Here is a 15,763-nt window from a genome sequence, read left to right as displayed (position 1 = left end):
ACTAGAGATGATAAACTTAATATAGTTCCCATTGAAAAATACAGAGAGAAAAGGAACTAACAATATGATAGTTCAAACATTAGTAATTTTTACAATAAATATCAAGGCATTAAAATCCTTCACTTATGACAAAGACTCAGAAACGATACCTGAGAAATTACTTCAAAAGCATGGGTAAAGATTTAAATATCTTTAAATTGCCAGAAGTAAAAGGTGATAAAATTGAGAAAATATTTGCCATAGTAGTACAAATGTGTAATATTCTTTCCTTTGCTCTTTCAGTTGCTTATTGTAACACTGTTTGTTGAATAGCTGCTTACATGCTAAGCATTAGGTTATCAGTGATAAATAAACTGACATAGTTCCTATTCTCATTGAGCTTCCTGTCTAGGGGAAGAGACATATATATATATTAAAATATTACTATTATTATAATATATATAATATATAATATACAATATAAATATCAAATATAAAATAACAATATAAATATAAAATAAATATATAAATAATACATATAATATAAATAATATTATAATATGTATTTTTGGGGGATGTTCTAGGGGAGGGGGAGAGGGAGAGAGAGAATCCCAAGCAGGCTCTATGCCCAGCGTGGAGCCTGACATGGGGCTCAATTTCACGACCCTGAGATCATGACCTGAACTGAAATCAAGAGTTAGATGCCTAACCAGCTGAGCCACCCAGGTGCCCCAGGAAGAGCCTAATATTAAACACAGAACAATTAAATAATTACCGGCTTTGGTAAGTGGTCCAAAGAAAATAAAAATGTGCTCTAGTGACTTCGATGAAGGCGTCCAAGGAAAGCCTCGTTGAGGAAGTGACATTTGAGTTGAATGTACAAGTTAGTCATGTGACGGTCGGTTAGCTGGAGTTAGGCCACGTTCAGAGGCCAGAATGTGGGAAAGAGATGCGATGCTTCATGAAGGCCAGTGTGATAATGTGGGGGCCTCCCTGGATTTTAGAGGAAGCCGTAGGACAACCGAGGAGGCTGTTCTAGCGTATTTGTGAGTTGGCCTAACCGAGGTTTCCACCCCCTCCACTGCTTGGCTGGTTAGCTCGCCCTGGTGGAGCCCAAAGCTACTTTGCATGTGGAAGTCCAAGGGAGGGTGTAAGGGAACAGCTCACCTCTTGGGGCCCTGCTAGGGGCATGGGAAAGTGAGGAGTAGGAGCCCCAGTAGTAAGAGTCACCCTGGTGCCCAGAGAACCACGGCCGTGCTCAGGCAAATGTGCGGGAAGGCAGGTCCTTTTGCCCTGCAGTGTCACGGACGTTCGGGAAGGGGGCTCTTTGCTTGGGAGAGAAGCACAGTCTGGTGGCTGGTTCTAGGCCAGAAGAGGAGCACTCGGACTTGTTTTCCCACCTCTAGACCTGTACGTCGGGTGTTTTGAGCCCTTTCCCCATGTGTTAGGAGACATCTGGGTCTTCTGTGAAACTTAAGAGGTCTGTAGAGGAATGAATGACATCTCACTGCAAACCGCTCTGGAAATATGTGGGAATTTAATACATTTGGAAGAACCCCTGACATCCCAGAGCTCTACAAAGTCCAAGGAGATTTTCCCCCCCTCTAAGCCTCTAAAAAAAGAGGGCAAATCACTGTTTGATCCTTTGCTCATCGTTTATTCACTTCATTTTCTCATTCATGCCTATGTTCCAAAACAGCAGCTGAAGCCTGATTCTGTTCCAGGTGCCCTCCTCAGGGTGGAGAGACAGAGGCGGGCAGCCTCCACCCTCAAATCCCAGAAGCTTGGGGAGATGCCTAACTGATCACTCTAGGGTGTGCTGAGCGCTATAGGGGTATCGGGGGAGGGGCAGAAGGACGGAGCCTTTAGCTTTATTTTAGTTTTGCCTTTGAGTTCCAAATCCGGAGAGTGGCCTGCCCTCCTTGCAAAGGTGGAGGAATTTCTGAGCTATCTAAAGTTTGTTGTACTTCCTTGTCAAAGATGAAAGACTATCTGTCAAGAGAAACAATACCCAGGGCTCCGACGGTGGGGGTGGGGGGGACTCCAGGTGCAGAAGACAAGTCGATTTCTTTTCAGGCTTTTGTTCGCCCCGTCTTGCTCTGCTTGAAACATGAGAACGTTAATTAATTTCTTCCCCCAAGCTGTGTGTTTGGGGAATGTTCTTTTTTTTTTTCCTCTTCCATCAATTTAGAAGATAAAACTGTCAGACTCCAGTAGGCCTGTGTATACAATTTCAGCAGGACTTAAAGGACGTGATCGCGCCAAGCACTTGCATAAAACGATTTTTTCGGATTTGCCAAATGCATCTCAGTGGACCCCTGCAAGGATGGCGCCTTCACGGGAATTGCCCCACTGTCTTGACCACATAGTTAAACACACACCACTTCGTGCAGAGGTGACGTGCCCCGAGCACACTTCCTAAGGCAGGAAAGAGGATGGATGTCTGTCTGTTATGGGCTGAATTGTCTCCCTGCCATGCATATAGTGGAGTCCTAATCTCCAGCACAGCAGAATAGGACTGTATTTGGAAAGAGGGTCTTTAAAGAAGTGATTAAGTTAGAATGAGGTCATTAGTGTGGGCCCTAATTCAATATGATTGGTGTCCTTGTAACAAGAGGACATTGGGACACAGGTGGGTATGGGGGGGCAAGGAGACCTGCAAAGACACTGGGACAGCATGGCCATCTGCAAGACAAGGAAAGAAGCGTAAGAGAAATACACCCTGCTGACACCTCGGTCTTAGACCCCCAGCTTCCAGAAGGGTGAAGAAATGAGTGTCTATTGTTTGCGCCCCCCAGTCTGTGGCACTGGGTAAGGGCAGCCCTTGTAGACGAGTACGTTGACTGTTTAATAGGGGTTGAGACAAGGTTTCAGGTGGACATGCCGTGAACGAGAAACGGCAGCATTCTGCCTTACCCTCAGGGTACCCTGTGTCGGCCAGTCTAATGCATTCTTCTTGGAATAGACCCAGTTTCTCTTCCTAGACGGTGCGAGCATTTTTTCTTTTCCCTGCCGCTTTTCTCGTGGTGGTGCAGCTCTGTTCTTTCCTGATTCAGCCAATATGCTTTTCTTCCCCTTCTTCCAGTCCAGAACGAGCTTTCCCCGAGAGTTCTGTGCTGTTTCCTGGATGGTTCTTTCATTCTTGCGGTGTTTATAGGACTGTTAAGTTTTACATGCTTTTCTGTCTCCCTTGAGGGGGGCACCCAGTGTAGGGCCAGCTACAGAGCTGGGGCTGGGCTAGCGCCTGTTGAATGGGGGTCGTCTTTTCTCAGTTGGTGTAAGGTGGGTGTAATTGAAGCCTTATTCTTCGTGGTTGGGAGTCTGTGGACTCCTGTTCGTGAACACGATGAGAGGGAAAGGGGGGGTAGAAATTGAGAGAAGAGGGCAGTCCTCTGTGGGCCTGGGTTTCTGCCTTGGATGTGCAAGTTTTTGCCATCTCAGGGAAATGGTCCCTCCCTCTATTCTAGGACATTCCAGTGGTATTCCTGTTTCTCTGCTCCCCGACCTCTCCAACATCTGCCCCATTTCCTCACTTCTTCACCCCTCCCTGGTCTGTTTCAGCTCCGCTTCCCCCACCTTCCCCCAGTAGAGCTCTCACTAATACCCCCTTCTGTTGTATCCAGTTCCTCTTGACCTGGTCTGTTCTGTGTCTGGGATGCCGAGCAGCCCTGCCTCCTGAGACTATTTTCTTGGCTCCTGTCCATGGTCTTATGCTCCCCACCCCCTGCTTTTGCCCCCTGCTGTGTTGCTGGTTCCCACTCTTCCAGCCAGCCATAGAGTTTTGAGGTCCCTGAGGGATTGGTCTGGGACCACTGATGCCTAAGTGCCGCTCTCTGCTCTCACGTTGCTGGTAAACTCCGAGTCTGCACATCCAGCAGCCAGCGTGACCTCTCCACTCAGGTGCTTCAAGAACACCTGCAACTTACCTGGCCTAAAACCGACAGTGCTTTGCTGTTTTCTTTTTCTTTTTTTCTTTTCTTTCTTCCTTTTTTTTTTTTTTAACACCTGACCCTGAACCAGTGGTCCCTAACTTCATGATTAACACAACCATTCAAAGCAGGAATGATCTTTGGTGGCCCTCCTTTCTTATGCAAACATCCCAGGTAGTGTTGGCATCACCTTCTAAGCACCTCCTGAATGTGTTTGGTTCTTTTTACCTGCAGTTTGTTTCCCTCATCCAGGTGTGGGGACTGTTTACCTGATCTCCTGTCCTGATCATTCAGCTGGTGTCCCCGCCTTCCATGGTGGCCCCTGGAAAATCTGTTCCACCCACAGCAGCCAGGGTGACACATTCAGCAGCTTTCCACTGCTCCTGGGGTGAAGAAGAAAACCCCAAATGCATGCCACATGACCCTGCATCCTTGCCCCTGCCTATGCTCAAGCCTCTTTGCCAGTTACACTCTCCTTTGTCTCGGCACCCTGCAGTTTCTAGAACACACCATACTTCCTTCTGTCCCCAGGGCCTGTGCACATGCTGTTCCCACTGCCTAGCCTGCTCCCAGCTTCTCTCCCCATCCCCACGTTAATTCTTGTCCTTCAGATTTTGTCCCATGTGTCATCTCCGCATGGAGCCTAAATTGGAACCCCCTCCTTTATATTCTGTCATAGCGCCATCTATCTCTTCTTACAAGCGTGTGTTACATTTATAAATTTTCTTATATTTGTGTATTTGGTTAACATCTGTTCCTTCTAAGGGTCACCGGCATGGTGGCAGTGCTTAGCACCCAGTAGGTTCCCAGGCAGCATTGCTCGGCTGAACAAATACCTTTCGACCTAACCTGTGGCAGTGGTGCTTGGCTGCTGGGTACCTACGTGACTCTGACCGTGGGCGGAAAGGTCCAGTGGGGCTAGCGCCACTGTGTTTCCTGCCCGTGCTGTGTCCCAGGGCTGGGATGTGAGTCACACCTCCTGCCTAGTGGAGGGACTGATTTTGGATCCCAAGGTTGATCAGTTCTTCATTTGGTATCTTCACTACGAAAAAATAAAATATAATACCCCCTCAACCCCCCAAAAACATGACTCTTATTTTCCACCTTTCTTTGTAAGGAATTTACATGGAAAAAAAATGCCTTTTATGAAATGACTTGGCCTTGGGGGAAGTTATTTAAAGAATTCATACTTGGAGAGTAAAAGTTATTTTTTTCCTATTTGAAAAAAGAGAGAGAGAGAGAGAGGGCCGTTATTTTTCAAGGATGTTGGATTTCTGCAGCTGCCGAAAAGTTCACCTGGCTGGGAGCTCTTCTGCACACGTGGAACCATCATTTCCATTTGGAAAAGATTGCTTTTCTAGAAACAGAACCTTTTTGCTTTGGTTGATGAAAAAAAGTGATGAGAAAGTAATCTGGGGGAACCTGATGATTTTATTGCAAAGCACAGTGTGGATAAATCTGTGGGTGCAAACTTCCGAAACTACACCTGAAAAGCCATTGCTGGCTCTCCGGTTGTTCACGGTTCCTCCTCCAGCACTTTCCCCACGTTGACTCTAAGTCTGTGCGGCACTGTCCCCAGGTCCTGGGACAGGGCTGTGATAGGTCCTTGGAGAGATCTATGGCCTGTGTGTGGATGTTTGTACTTCCTCCCCGGAGCCCCCTAGCGATTGGTTTTTGTTAAATGGTGACTCCAAATGTAGGGCAGCTTTGCTGTTGATGGCAGCGTGGAAATGCACATCCAGGACTCCCATGGCGAATAAATAAATCCTTAGTTCCAGAACGGGGAAGAATCTTTGAAGCTTGAATGAAATCTAGAAAGTAGTTTAAGGACTGACCCTCTCATTTTAGGCTATACCCATTTGTGTCCAGTCAAGGAAATGGAAACCGTGCAGGTGTTTCTAACAGAGGGATTTGACCTGGAATTGGCTCTCACGTGGAACTGGTCAGATCAGTGTTCAAGTCTGAATGAGCAGAAGGCAGAACTAGGGGACCCAGGAAACAGCTGTCACCCGAGGGCTGGGTTAAGAAAAGGGAAGAGGTGCATTTCTGGGACCAAAGAGTTTGGGGCAAGGGTCTGAGGGGGCATCAGACCACCAAGGCATTTAGCCAAGCTGGTGTCCCTATGGTGGTACCTCTGAGGGGGCTGGGGAGCTAGGCTGGGAGTGTCCCAAGAGCCGGAGGCTGGAGCCCTGTTGTTCAGTAGTCCAGGAGCCCCTTCGCCCCCTCTGGTCCCCCTCTGGGCTCCTTCTAGACCCCCTTGTTGGCAGAGCTGAACAGAAAGCCAGCCAGCAAGGGAGTCTGGGAAATGTAGTTTGCAGGCACCCAGCCCCCAGAGCACAGTGCAGAAGAGGAGCTGAGAGACAAAAGACAAATTCCCGGTGAATGGGAAACAGAGACCTTTCTGTTAACTGGGCCCTTTGAGGGGATCCAGGTCAGGCCCAGGTGAATACCCTAGAGTTCCCAATTCCCAGCCTGGGGGTGTTTTCATTCTACCCCGTGCCTGCTTATTTTAGGACAGCGGGCTATCGGACAGACAGTTGAAACCACACACCTTACCATTTCTCTTGCTGTGGCAGTGGTGGCGTCGGTGTCCTGTGAAAGGGTTGGAGTGGCGGGGAGGGTCTGTGTGGAAAGCCCGCTCCCAGCAGCACCAGGTGTCTCCCCTAAGGAGATGGACTCACCCTGTTTTCCAGGCTTTCATGAAAAGCATTTGATTTTCATTTCTTCTAGCCTATGTGAAATGTTATGAGCGTTTCATGGTTTCGACAGCTGATTTCATGTACAGTCATGTTTTATGTTCTGTCATGTTTGGGGTTACACTACTCCCCCCTCTGGAATGTTGGGAGGTTACACTGGATGTCGAGCAGGAGTGACAAGCAACCCCCTTACTCTTCTTGAAAGTGTCATTCTGTATTATTTGAACTTACTGTTGCCTGGTTGAGGGTGCCCTTAGAGACATTCATTCATGCCCCCTGCCCAGTAAGAAATATCAGAGACGACAAGTTGGCGGAAGAGTGTCTAGACGAGAGGCGCTAGTTGATGGAGAATATGAGAAGCTAGACCTTATAGAGTGAAGAAAGGCATCCAAGTTCCCTGTTTGTTTCCAGGATCAGGCAAAGTTTAACCATGAGTCTTTAGACCCTAATTGTAGACCGCCGTAATCGGAGTGTCATGCTAAGGGTAGGCGTCAGACAGCGGCATGACTTGGGTGTGGAGTTCTGTATCTGACCCCGTGTTAGAGGCCGAGTGTGTATCCCCTCGTCGTTCCCTGCGTCCGCCCTAAGGGAGAGGAGTCGTCACCACCTTGCTTTCTCGACGAGGGAACGTGCCCACGGTCACTCTGGAAGTCCATGGGCAGATTCGCAGCAGCTCTGTCAGAGGGCGGAGCCGTGGGCCTCTCATGAGAGCTTTGCTGCCTCCGTCTTAAGGGGAGGAAGCACCTCACGAGAATGTTATTCCAGGACATTTATGTGAAGTTCCCTAAAAATTCATCTTGGCGTTAATGAGGAATTTCAAAGAGTTTAAAAAAATTCGTTCAACTAAGTATGATTCTTGAATTCCTCCGATGCCCCGAACAGTGCTAGGTAGGCGCTGAGGCAGGTTCAGAGGATGACCTGGGTCGCCGAGCTCACAGTCAGGTCCAGCAGGCAAGCGTAGACCCACGTTAGACTGTTAGACTATTAATAGCTGCGGAGTTTGGCGGTGAGCAGGGGACTCGGGGGGCACTCCAGGCCCCTCGAGGTTGGCCGACCGGATCTCCCACTAGCAATGGGCCACGAGGGGCTGCCAGGCACTCTCAGTGGCCCCAGAGCTCCAGTCTTCTGCTTGATCTGGTCTGAGAGGTTCTGCTATCCCCACCGTTACATTTGTTTGCCAGATTTGAATTAGTTTTTGAGGTAGCAGGTACAGAAAAGAAAAAAGAAAAAAACCCAATCAACCCATTCCCATGTCCCACGTGGTCACGGGGGGAGCCACAGACCGTTGGCACCTTGGGTGGGTTGCTGGGAAGCCCCTCTTGGGGCTTATGCCATGAGGCAAATGAGTGGATGCTGCCTGCCAAAGAGCTCCCCTCTTATTCCAGAAGCCCCTGTCACCATCCGTGACCTCACATGTCCTTTCTAACTCAGGCCACTTGCTATTCTCCTTTCTTAGTGCGGCTGCCCCCCTCCTGCCCTCCCCATGTTATGTTGGCTGCCGGGCCCTCCCTGCATGGAAAGACCATCCAGGCAGCAGACTTGGAACACAGGGTGGAATTTTTCCAGAATTCCTTTTGTTGAGTGCTTAATTTTAGGCTCTTCAGTGTGAGAGAAGGTTCCTATCAGATCTAAGGAGACAGAATTCATGGTCACATTTGCCATAAAACATTTGTCGGAGATGCTGCCTTGGGCCTCACCGAGAGGCCTCCGTGTAAAGTCTCACTGGTATTTTTATTTTAGAGGCCGGGGTGAGGTAAATACTGCCTTTCCCCTGAGCAATGGTATCCTTCCACCCGTCGGAGGAGAGTGAGAAAACTGACAAGCGAGCATGTTTACCTTTAAAAAAAAAATGTTTTCCCTGATTTCGGGAAACTCAGAACCAAATTCTAAAGCCGAACGGTCGGGTTAGACCGTCATGCGGAATCCCAGGCAAGTGGGCAGGTGGCCCAGAGCTAGATAATTTGACAAATTTCTTTGTGCCTCAGCTCGCTCCTCTGGAGGTTTGCATGATGACAGTCTGTGACTGCAGGGAGAGGACCCTCACGGTGTGGCCAGCAGAGCCAAGTGCCTATGCGCCTTGGGTTGGGTAACAACCCACGGGGATTTTTACCACAGAGCCGCCATGGTGACCTTTTCTGTTAGTATGTTTGCATTTTCTTTTGTTTGGTTATTAATTTCTCCAATTTAATTTCAGTCTATTTTGGGGGTGAGTCACCTTCAATCTCTTATGCTCCGAGGTAAATCATGAGGGTGCTTGCAGTCTTTCTCGCCCTCTGTCCTTGTGTCCCCATGCAGTGCCCCAACTGCTCGAGCTGGGTCTGAGTTCAGTGGAGGGAGTGGCTGTTTTACAGATCCACCTTTGACCTCGTTTGCGTGAGCAGATTCGCAGCTCAGAGCTAGGAAACTCACCTGTCACCCCTCAGAGAATCGTGCAAGGGATGCATTTTGCCCCGAGTCGGGATATCCAGATCTGGCCCTGTCTCGCCCCGGAGGAGGTCACCTGGGGGGGGGGGAGTGGCTTCCCCAGAAGACCCCAAATGCCCTTTGCAGTGGACACGCTGTCGCACACACACCAGTCCCTCACGAGGAGTGATAGCCTCACTCCTGGAGGCTGTGATTGGAACCTTAACTGCAGACAAGGGGAGCACACAGCTACCTTCCACAGGGACTGTGTTCCTTACATGCTGGCATGGCAGGTGCTCAGACATGGCTGGTGCATTTCATCCAGAAAGCCTTCAGACGGAATAACTGTTCCCTAGGAGTGATTCTCCAGAGTGTCCTTGGACAGCCCAGGGGCTGTTTGGGTCCATAGGGATAAGGTGTGAAAATGAACTTTCTAACCACAAGGGATTCCGTGGGGGAATCAAAATCCTTACAACCAAAATCCTCTGCACCCAAATTATGCGTTGGCTGGGAGGACTGTTTTACTGTTTTAGAAGGTTTCTGTGTGGGCATTTGTGTTCCTGGGATGGGGAGCCTGGGCCCTTCGCCGCCTCCACCTCCTTCTCCTGCTTGCAAACCTTGTGCGCTTGCCCGCTGTCACCTGCTCTTCCAAGCTCCCCGTGACTCACTCGTTTCCTCCTCACCAGTGTTGAGAGGGGGACTTAGGGGACCTGCCTGGGGCGTACAGCCAACAGGGACCCCCCTCCCTGCAGCCTCCATGGGCTCCTCTCGTGTTCTGTCTCCGTGAAGAACAACAGTAGTCAAGCCATGCTTTACTGCGCACTTGGCGTGAGCCAGGCGCTCTGCTCAGGGCTTGCATCTGGGACCTGGACAGCAGCCTGGTGCGGGAGGAACCCTGATTCTCTCTGCTTCACTGACGAGGCTACTGAGACGAAGAGAGGGCAAGAGGTTTATCCCAGGTCGGACCAAACAGTTGGGGAGCCAGGATTTGAATCCAGCTGTTTTGTCTTGAAACCCATGTCCTTAACCACCAGGTCACTGCCACTGCCACCGTAATACTCATCGTAACAATGGTGCCGTTTATGGAAGAACCGTAACATTCCAGATAATGGAGTAAGTGTTCGCTGAGAATTTCACTTAATCGCTGCAAACCTGGGCGGCGGGTAGGATGATTCTGATCTTAAAGGCAGTCACAGGAGGCATGGAGAGCGCCTGCAGCTCACCCCGCATCCCACCCCGGCTCCTGATGAAACAGAGCGCGCCCCCGGCTCGCCCCCGAACCACAGCCCTGTTTTGAATCCTTGTCATCAACGCTGTGGCCCTCGGGGGTGCAGACCTCCCTGCCCTCTCTTTCCTCACTGTCCTGCCAGCACGCACCTGTCTGCCAGCACGGGAAGGGGTTCCTCACCCCAGGGTTTCTAAAGGTCTCGGGATTGGGCACAAATTACTGAGTCTGTGTCTCAAGGCGAGAATGAGGGACAGGTGGCCTTCCGACCACAGGTGAACTCTTTGCAACATGGCAGGATGGCACCGAGGGTTTTTGAGGGGATTGCCTTTACCCTGTCCTCAAGAGAGCTGGGGAAAAGCCGCGGTCAGGGTGGCTAGGTGAATATCTGGTTCTAGAGTCTTCCTGGTTCCCTGTGCCTTGTGCCCAGGTACAGATGTTCTTGTATCTGGACATTGAGTGCTGTGTGTGGGGAAAGCTTATGTTGCTGGCTTGAATGACAAGTTTAAGTCTGAATCTTTCCTTTAACTCTGTAAACATGTTGGACAACTGGAACCTAATTCCTAGCATTGGCACCAGTCTTGGACTTCTCGGCCTGAAGCGCCCTCTGTCCTTGGTCTCGAAGGGCCCAGTGCCCTTGGGCAGCTGCCCCCGTGTCCTCTACTTGTCTGTTTTCTCTCTAACTTGCCTCTACAGCTGGCCCTGGCTTGTTTTTCCTCTCCCTTGGCACGAAGGTGACCTGAGGTCTTCCCTGGAAATGACGTCGGTAGAATCACAGAATAATTCTTCTGGCTCTTGAACTCTCACACCAAATACTTTGTGATCCATGGGTTGTTTCTCCCTGGTAAATACCTTAAGACTCTTCATTTTTAAACTAAAGAAATATCTGTTTCATACAGAGCTTGATAATTCACAGCTGAGGGGTTTTTTTTTTAGTTTGCCAAGAGCAAAACTCGTAACTAAAATGACAGTTTATGTATTTGCTCAGCATTTTCAGTAGTCCCCTAATTCTTAGAATCAATAATAATGTGAATATTCTAAAAGCACCACATTTAGAACACCCTTTGTTTTTTCTTTGTGTTTTTCTCTTCCTCCTTTTGTTCTAAAAAAGACTTGGGGTAGCTTACGTAAATACATAGAATTTTCTTTCCTTTTTTTTTAAAGAACTTTAAAAAAAAATCTATTTGAGGAAGAGAGAGAGAAAACGAGCGGGGTGAGGAGCAGAGGGAGAAGCAGACTTTCCACTGAGCAGGGAGCCTGATGTGGGGCTCGATCCCAGGACCCTGGGACCATGACCTGAGCCGAAGGCAGATGCTTAACTGACTGAGCTACCCAGGCGCCCCTAGAATTTTCTTTTTTAATGGATAATTGGGGCAAAGGGAAAATAAATGTAAGAAAAAATAATATGAAGCCGGGAATTGAAAATCTACCAAGTCAGTGCCAACTCCAGCAATGTGCTGGCAGACAAGACCACGGGGTGGACTTGGAATGATCGCTGGTGTCTGTAACAGCAGGAGAGGGCCTGGAGCCCCACTGGCTGTGGTCTGTCCTCATCAGTGGGATGACAGCCGCCTCCCTCGTTCCCACAGTGGCTGGAGACAGCAGACTTCCAAGCCCAGCGTGGGGGGCCCTCCAGACGGCTGCACACCTGCCCGGCCTGAGCTTTGACCTCTCCGGTGAGGTCTGGATCCAGCACCCTTGTTATGCCGAAATTGGTGTTTTTCTTCTTACTTTTAAAGATGCTTATAATCTGTGAATATTGGTGTTGACAAATATTGTCCGTTAGGGTATATGTATGCAGTTGGCGGAATTAAAAATGTATTATGGTTCTCTCCTCGCTGTAGGGAAGGAATAGCCATCAGAAGTGATGGCCGTGGAGCTGCTGGTGGGGTGGTTGATGAGAGTGAGGAGAAGGGAGGAAGCAAGCTTCCCTCCACCCCTCTGTTCCCCTCTGCCCCCACTACCCCCAGGAAAGACATGGGCATGGAGAGGGAATATAGGTCCTTGGTCTCTTATCTGCAATTCAAATCCAGGATTTTTTTCTTTTAAGATTTATTTATTTGTTTGTGTGTGTGTGAGAGAGAGCAGAAGCAGGGGGGAGCGGCAGGCAGACTGAGAAGCAGGCTCCCCGCTGAGCAGGGAGCCCAGTGTGGGACTCGATCCTAGGACCCTGGGATCATGACCTGAGCTGAAGGCAGACGCTTAACCCACTGAGCCACCCAGGCGCCCCCCAGTGCAGCATGTTGAGATGTTGACTGCCCAGGAGCACAAGCTGCCCCTCTGGTCTGGGAGTGATGGGCTGCTTATCTCAGGGACTGCTCAGCTCGCACGTGTTCCAAGTTCGCCATCTTCCAGGGACAGATTGCTAATGTGTCATCTGGGCCATGCCAAAAATACAGCTCTTTCCACACGAGAATCTGAAAATATATGACACTTGGCGAAAGCAAGTGCTGAGCAGCCCACTGTGGGGGGGGGGGTCTGCCGATGAGAACAGGAGCTGGAGCTGCAGCACCGTGTGGCTGGGAGAATGTGGGGGTGCTCATGACAACAGAGCCCTTACTTGGGGAGCTTTTCACTTCCACGGCGTTAGAATGGGAGCAAGGTGGTTTGTTACAGAATCCAAGTGCGACAGGTCGGCCTGATCCAGGCAGTGCCCACCTGGCCAGCAAGCACCCTGAGCCCAGAATGCGGAGGTCACCGTGTGCCTTCTTCCTTGTGGTCAGAGATGAACGGGTTGCTGAATGTGGCTGTAGGTGTATAAAGAGACCTTCGACACGCGGCCTCTTTCATTCTGCGCACAGGTAAGGCTGTGCCGTCGGAGACCTTGCCTTTCATCTTAGCATGGACTCTTCCCTCATTCCACGGCTGAGGCCCAGAAGTCTTGATGGGAGCTGGACCTGGCTCTGGGCGAGGAGAGACAAGGGCCAAGACATTCATGCTTTCCGTCTTGCATTTCTGCAGCTCATCCGAGGGCGTATCTCGCCCCACCACGCCTTCTGTATTGTGGAGAGTGTAAAAGTGATGTCGGTGTTTTTCTCAAACTCAACCTCATTATTTTAAATAAATGAAGTAATTCTGGTTCATCATATACACTTGGAAAATACAGAGAGAGAGAAAAAAGAAAATGGAAGATCACCTATCCCCTACCATTCACGTTTAATCATGTTCTACCTGGGTTGGTTGATTGGTTGCCTGTCTGTTTATTTATTTATTTTCTTTGGGGGCTGGAACGTACTTGTGTGCTGAATCTTTGCACGATTGCAGTTTACCTGCAGATACAGGTTTAGATCCGCCCCTCTCTCTGTATCGCGAAGTAATCATCACAGACGTGCCTTTCCCGGCTGCAAACTGTCTCACCGTGGCTGACTTTCTCTGTGGTTGGATACTTCCATCGCCTTTCGGTTTTCACAGTTGTGAATTATATGGTACAGAGTATTCTAGTTTGTTCCTGATGACCCATGCCTCAGGCTGTTTCACAGTGTGCTTTTTTTGGCTCTGGTCACTCCATGAAGCCTGTCTGCGTGTAGGGAGGCTGCGTTCGCTGCGTGGGACTGTAGCAGAGACGACGTCTGTCATCTCTGTAGGTCTCCTGCTCAAAATGGAAATAATAGTTATCCAAAGTAAGAAGTGCCTTTCTATTGACATACATTTGGATCCTGAAAATGCGTGCTCTTCATAATACCCTTTAGCGTCAGTCAGAGGGGTTTTCACCCACAAAGCCTAGGTCACCCTCACCCAGCAGCTTGGGGTTGCCCAGACACTCTAATTGGGGCTCTAACTGATAACTCCTTATCCAAGTCAGATCTGATGGGAATCAGTTTGTCTGAAGAGTCAGCAGAGTATTACCGATGACCCTTCCCCGGGTTAACAAAAGGGCCGTCTTGGCCGGGATGTATGTGTCATGCGATTTTCTTTTCTGATTATGTTTTGGTTTTCTTTGAAATGATGCTTTGTGATTATCAATGTTTATGGCTCCTTATTCGTGACTGTCAGAACAGCGGCCAGAGTGCTGCCTCCCCGGGTCCCAGCAGTTAGCAGTAGGTATAGCCCTTTCAGAAAGCTTGCTGGTTCTCGGCCATTAACCTGAGACTTTCTGATCTCCCCCCCCCCGCTGCCCCCGGGCCTGGGCTTCCTTTCCCTCTGCCAACTTTGTGCCCCTGTCCGCTCTCCTCTGATGGGCCAGGTTTTCTCTTTCCTGATATTCAGTCCCATTTGCCTCCTCAGCTGCGATGTGGACAGGTGTGAGCCCCCTTCTGCCCCTCAGCTCCCCCCCTCACTGCCCCGTGATGGTGGAGGTCCAGCTTCTGGCCATTGGAGACTGACCATTCTCCACGGGAGGCTTAGCAGAAGGCCGCTTAGCTGTATGGTTTTGGAAATCAAAATGCCAAGGACGACATGGATGTCTCTGTCGTTTTCTAGAAAAGAAGAAACCGCGGAGGGGCAGGCCATCCCGGGACTGGCGGGAGCGGAGGAACGCCATCCAGCTGACGAACGAGCACACGGTGGAGACCCTGGTGGTGGCCGACGCCGACATGGTGCGGTACCATGGGGCAGAGGCCGCCCAGAGGTTCATCCTCACGGTCATGAACATGGTGAGTCTCTGGGTGGCATCCTGACCCAGGCAGGCTCTGCTTCCTCCTGGATGAGTGCTCTGCCCTTGGCTTTTCTCCGGGTTGGGGGATGGAGACCCAGCCCTGTGCACCCCCGGGCAGGGAACTGGAGCGCGCCCTACGCGACAGGGCTCGCCCGCCGACCTTGCCCTCGTGTGTACCTTCAGCCCTGGGGTCTGGCAGTGGTGGGGCCCGCCTGCCATTCCTTAGCAGCTGTTTGCCAAGACCTTTCCTAAGGGCCAGGCCCCCTCCCAGGGGAATTCGAAGTTGAGTGAGTCAGTCCCTGTTCTAAGGAGTCAAGGGTCTAGTGGAAGGAATCAGGATGACACTTGAATGTGGATCAGCTCTTGCTGTGCGCTGTGAGGGCTGGAGGACGGTGGGGGCAGAGGTTGTCTGGTTGAGGACACAGGGAAGGGGCCATGAAGGCTGTGTCTGTCTCTGATTTGATGAATGGGGATAATGGGAAACCTTCCCATGATGCATGGGGGCGGGAAGGGGCTACGCTTCTCAAAGTTTAGACACAGAAAGATTTTTGCATGTATCCCGACTCCACCCATCCATCCACTCTCCTGACGAGCATTCTTGAAGACCCCTGGCATGGGTTAAGGTGTTGGGGATACAGGAGCAAAACAGACCTGGTCCTTCCCTTGGAACGTAGTGGTATCAGCAGATGGATGAAACACCCCTGTTATACAGAAATACTGGCAGGGCCCGCTGGCGGCCAGGCGGAGGGCTGCTGAGTGATCATCAGCCCCATGGAATCTTTCGGGAAGAGCTGACCTTTGAGCGGAAGTCAGAGTTTGCAAAATTGGGAGGGGGCGGCCGGTCCTCGGTGGGTGTGGCAGGAGCCGCATTGGTGGGAGGGCAGGTGGTGTGACCTGGCCGCAGGAGGGAGTGGGGGAGCCTGAGGGGTGTGGCGGG

At 50.4% G+C, this 15,763-nt stretch overlaps 1 protein-coding gene across 2 annotated transcripts in view; it reads left to right on the top strand.

The window, feature by feature from the left end:
• Positions 1–15,763, top strand: part of ADAMTS17 (ADAM metallopeptidase with thrombospondin type 1 motif 17) — a 336,180-nt gene that overhangs the window by 42,204 nt on the left and 278,213 nt on the right. For both annotated transcript variants that reach the window (XM_045795391.2, XM_087856712.1), the window contains exon 4: positions 14,652–14,824. In XM_045795391.2, the coding sequence (XP_045651347.2) occupies positions 14,652–14,824 (173 nt within the window). The remainder of the gene's footprint in view (positions 1–14,651; positions 14,825–15,763) is intronic.

Source organism: Ursus americanus, chromosome 28, assembly GCF_024610735.1.
Source record: "Ursus americanus isolate L20-20 chromosome 28, mUrsAme1.1.p, whole genome shotgun sequence".
In the NCBI taxonomy this organism is placed as follows: Eukaryota; Metazoa; Chordata; class Mammalia; order Carnivora; family Ursidae; genus Ursus; species Ursus americanus.
This window is presented reverse-complemented; position numbering and strand designations above follow the sequence as displayed.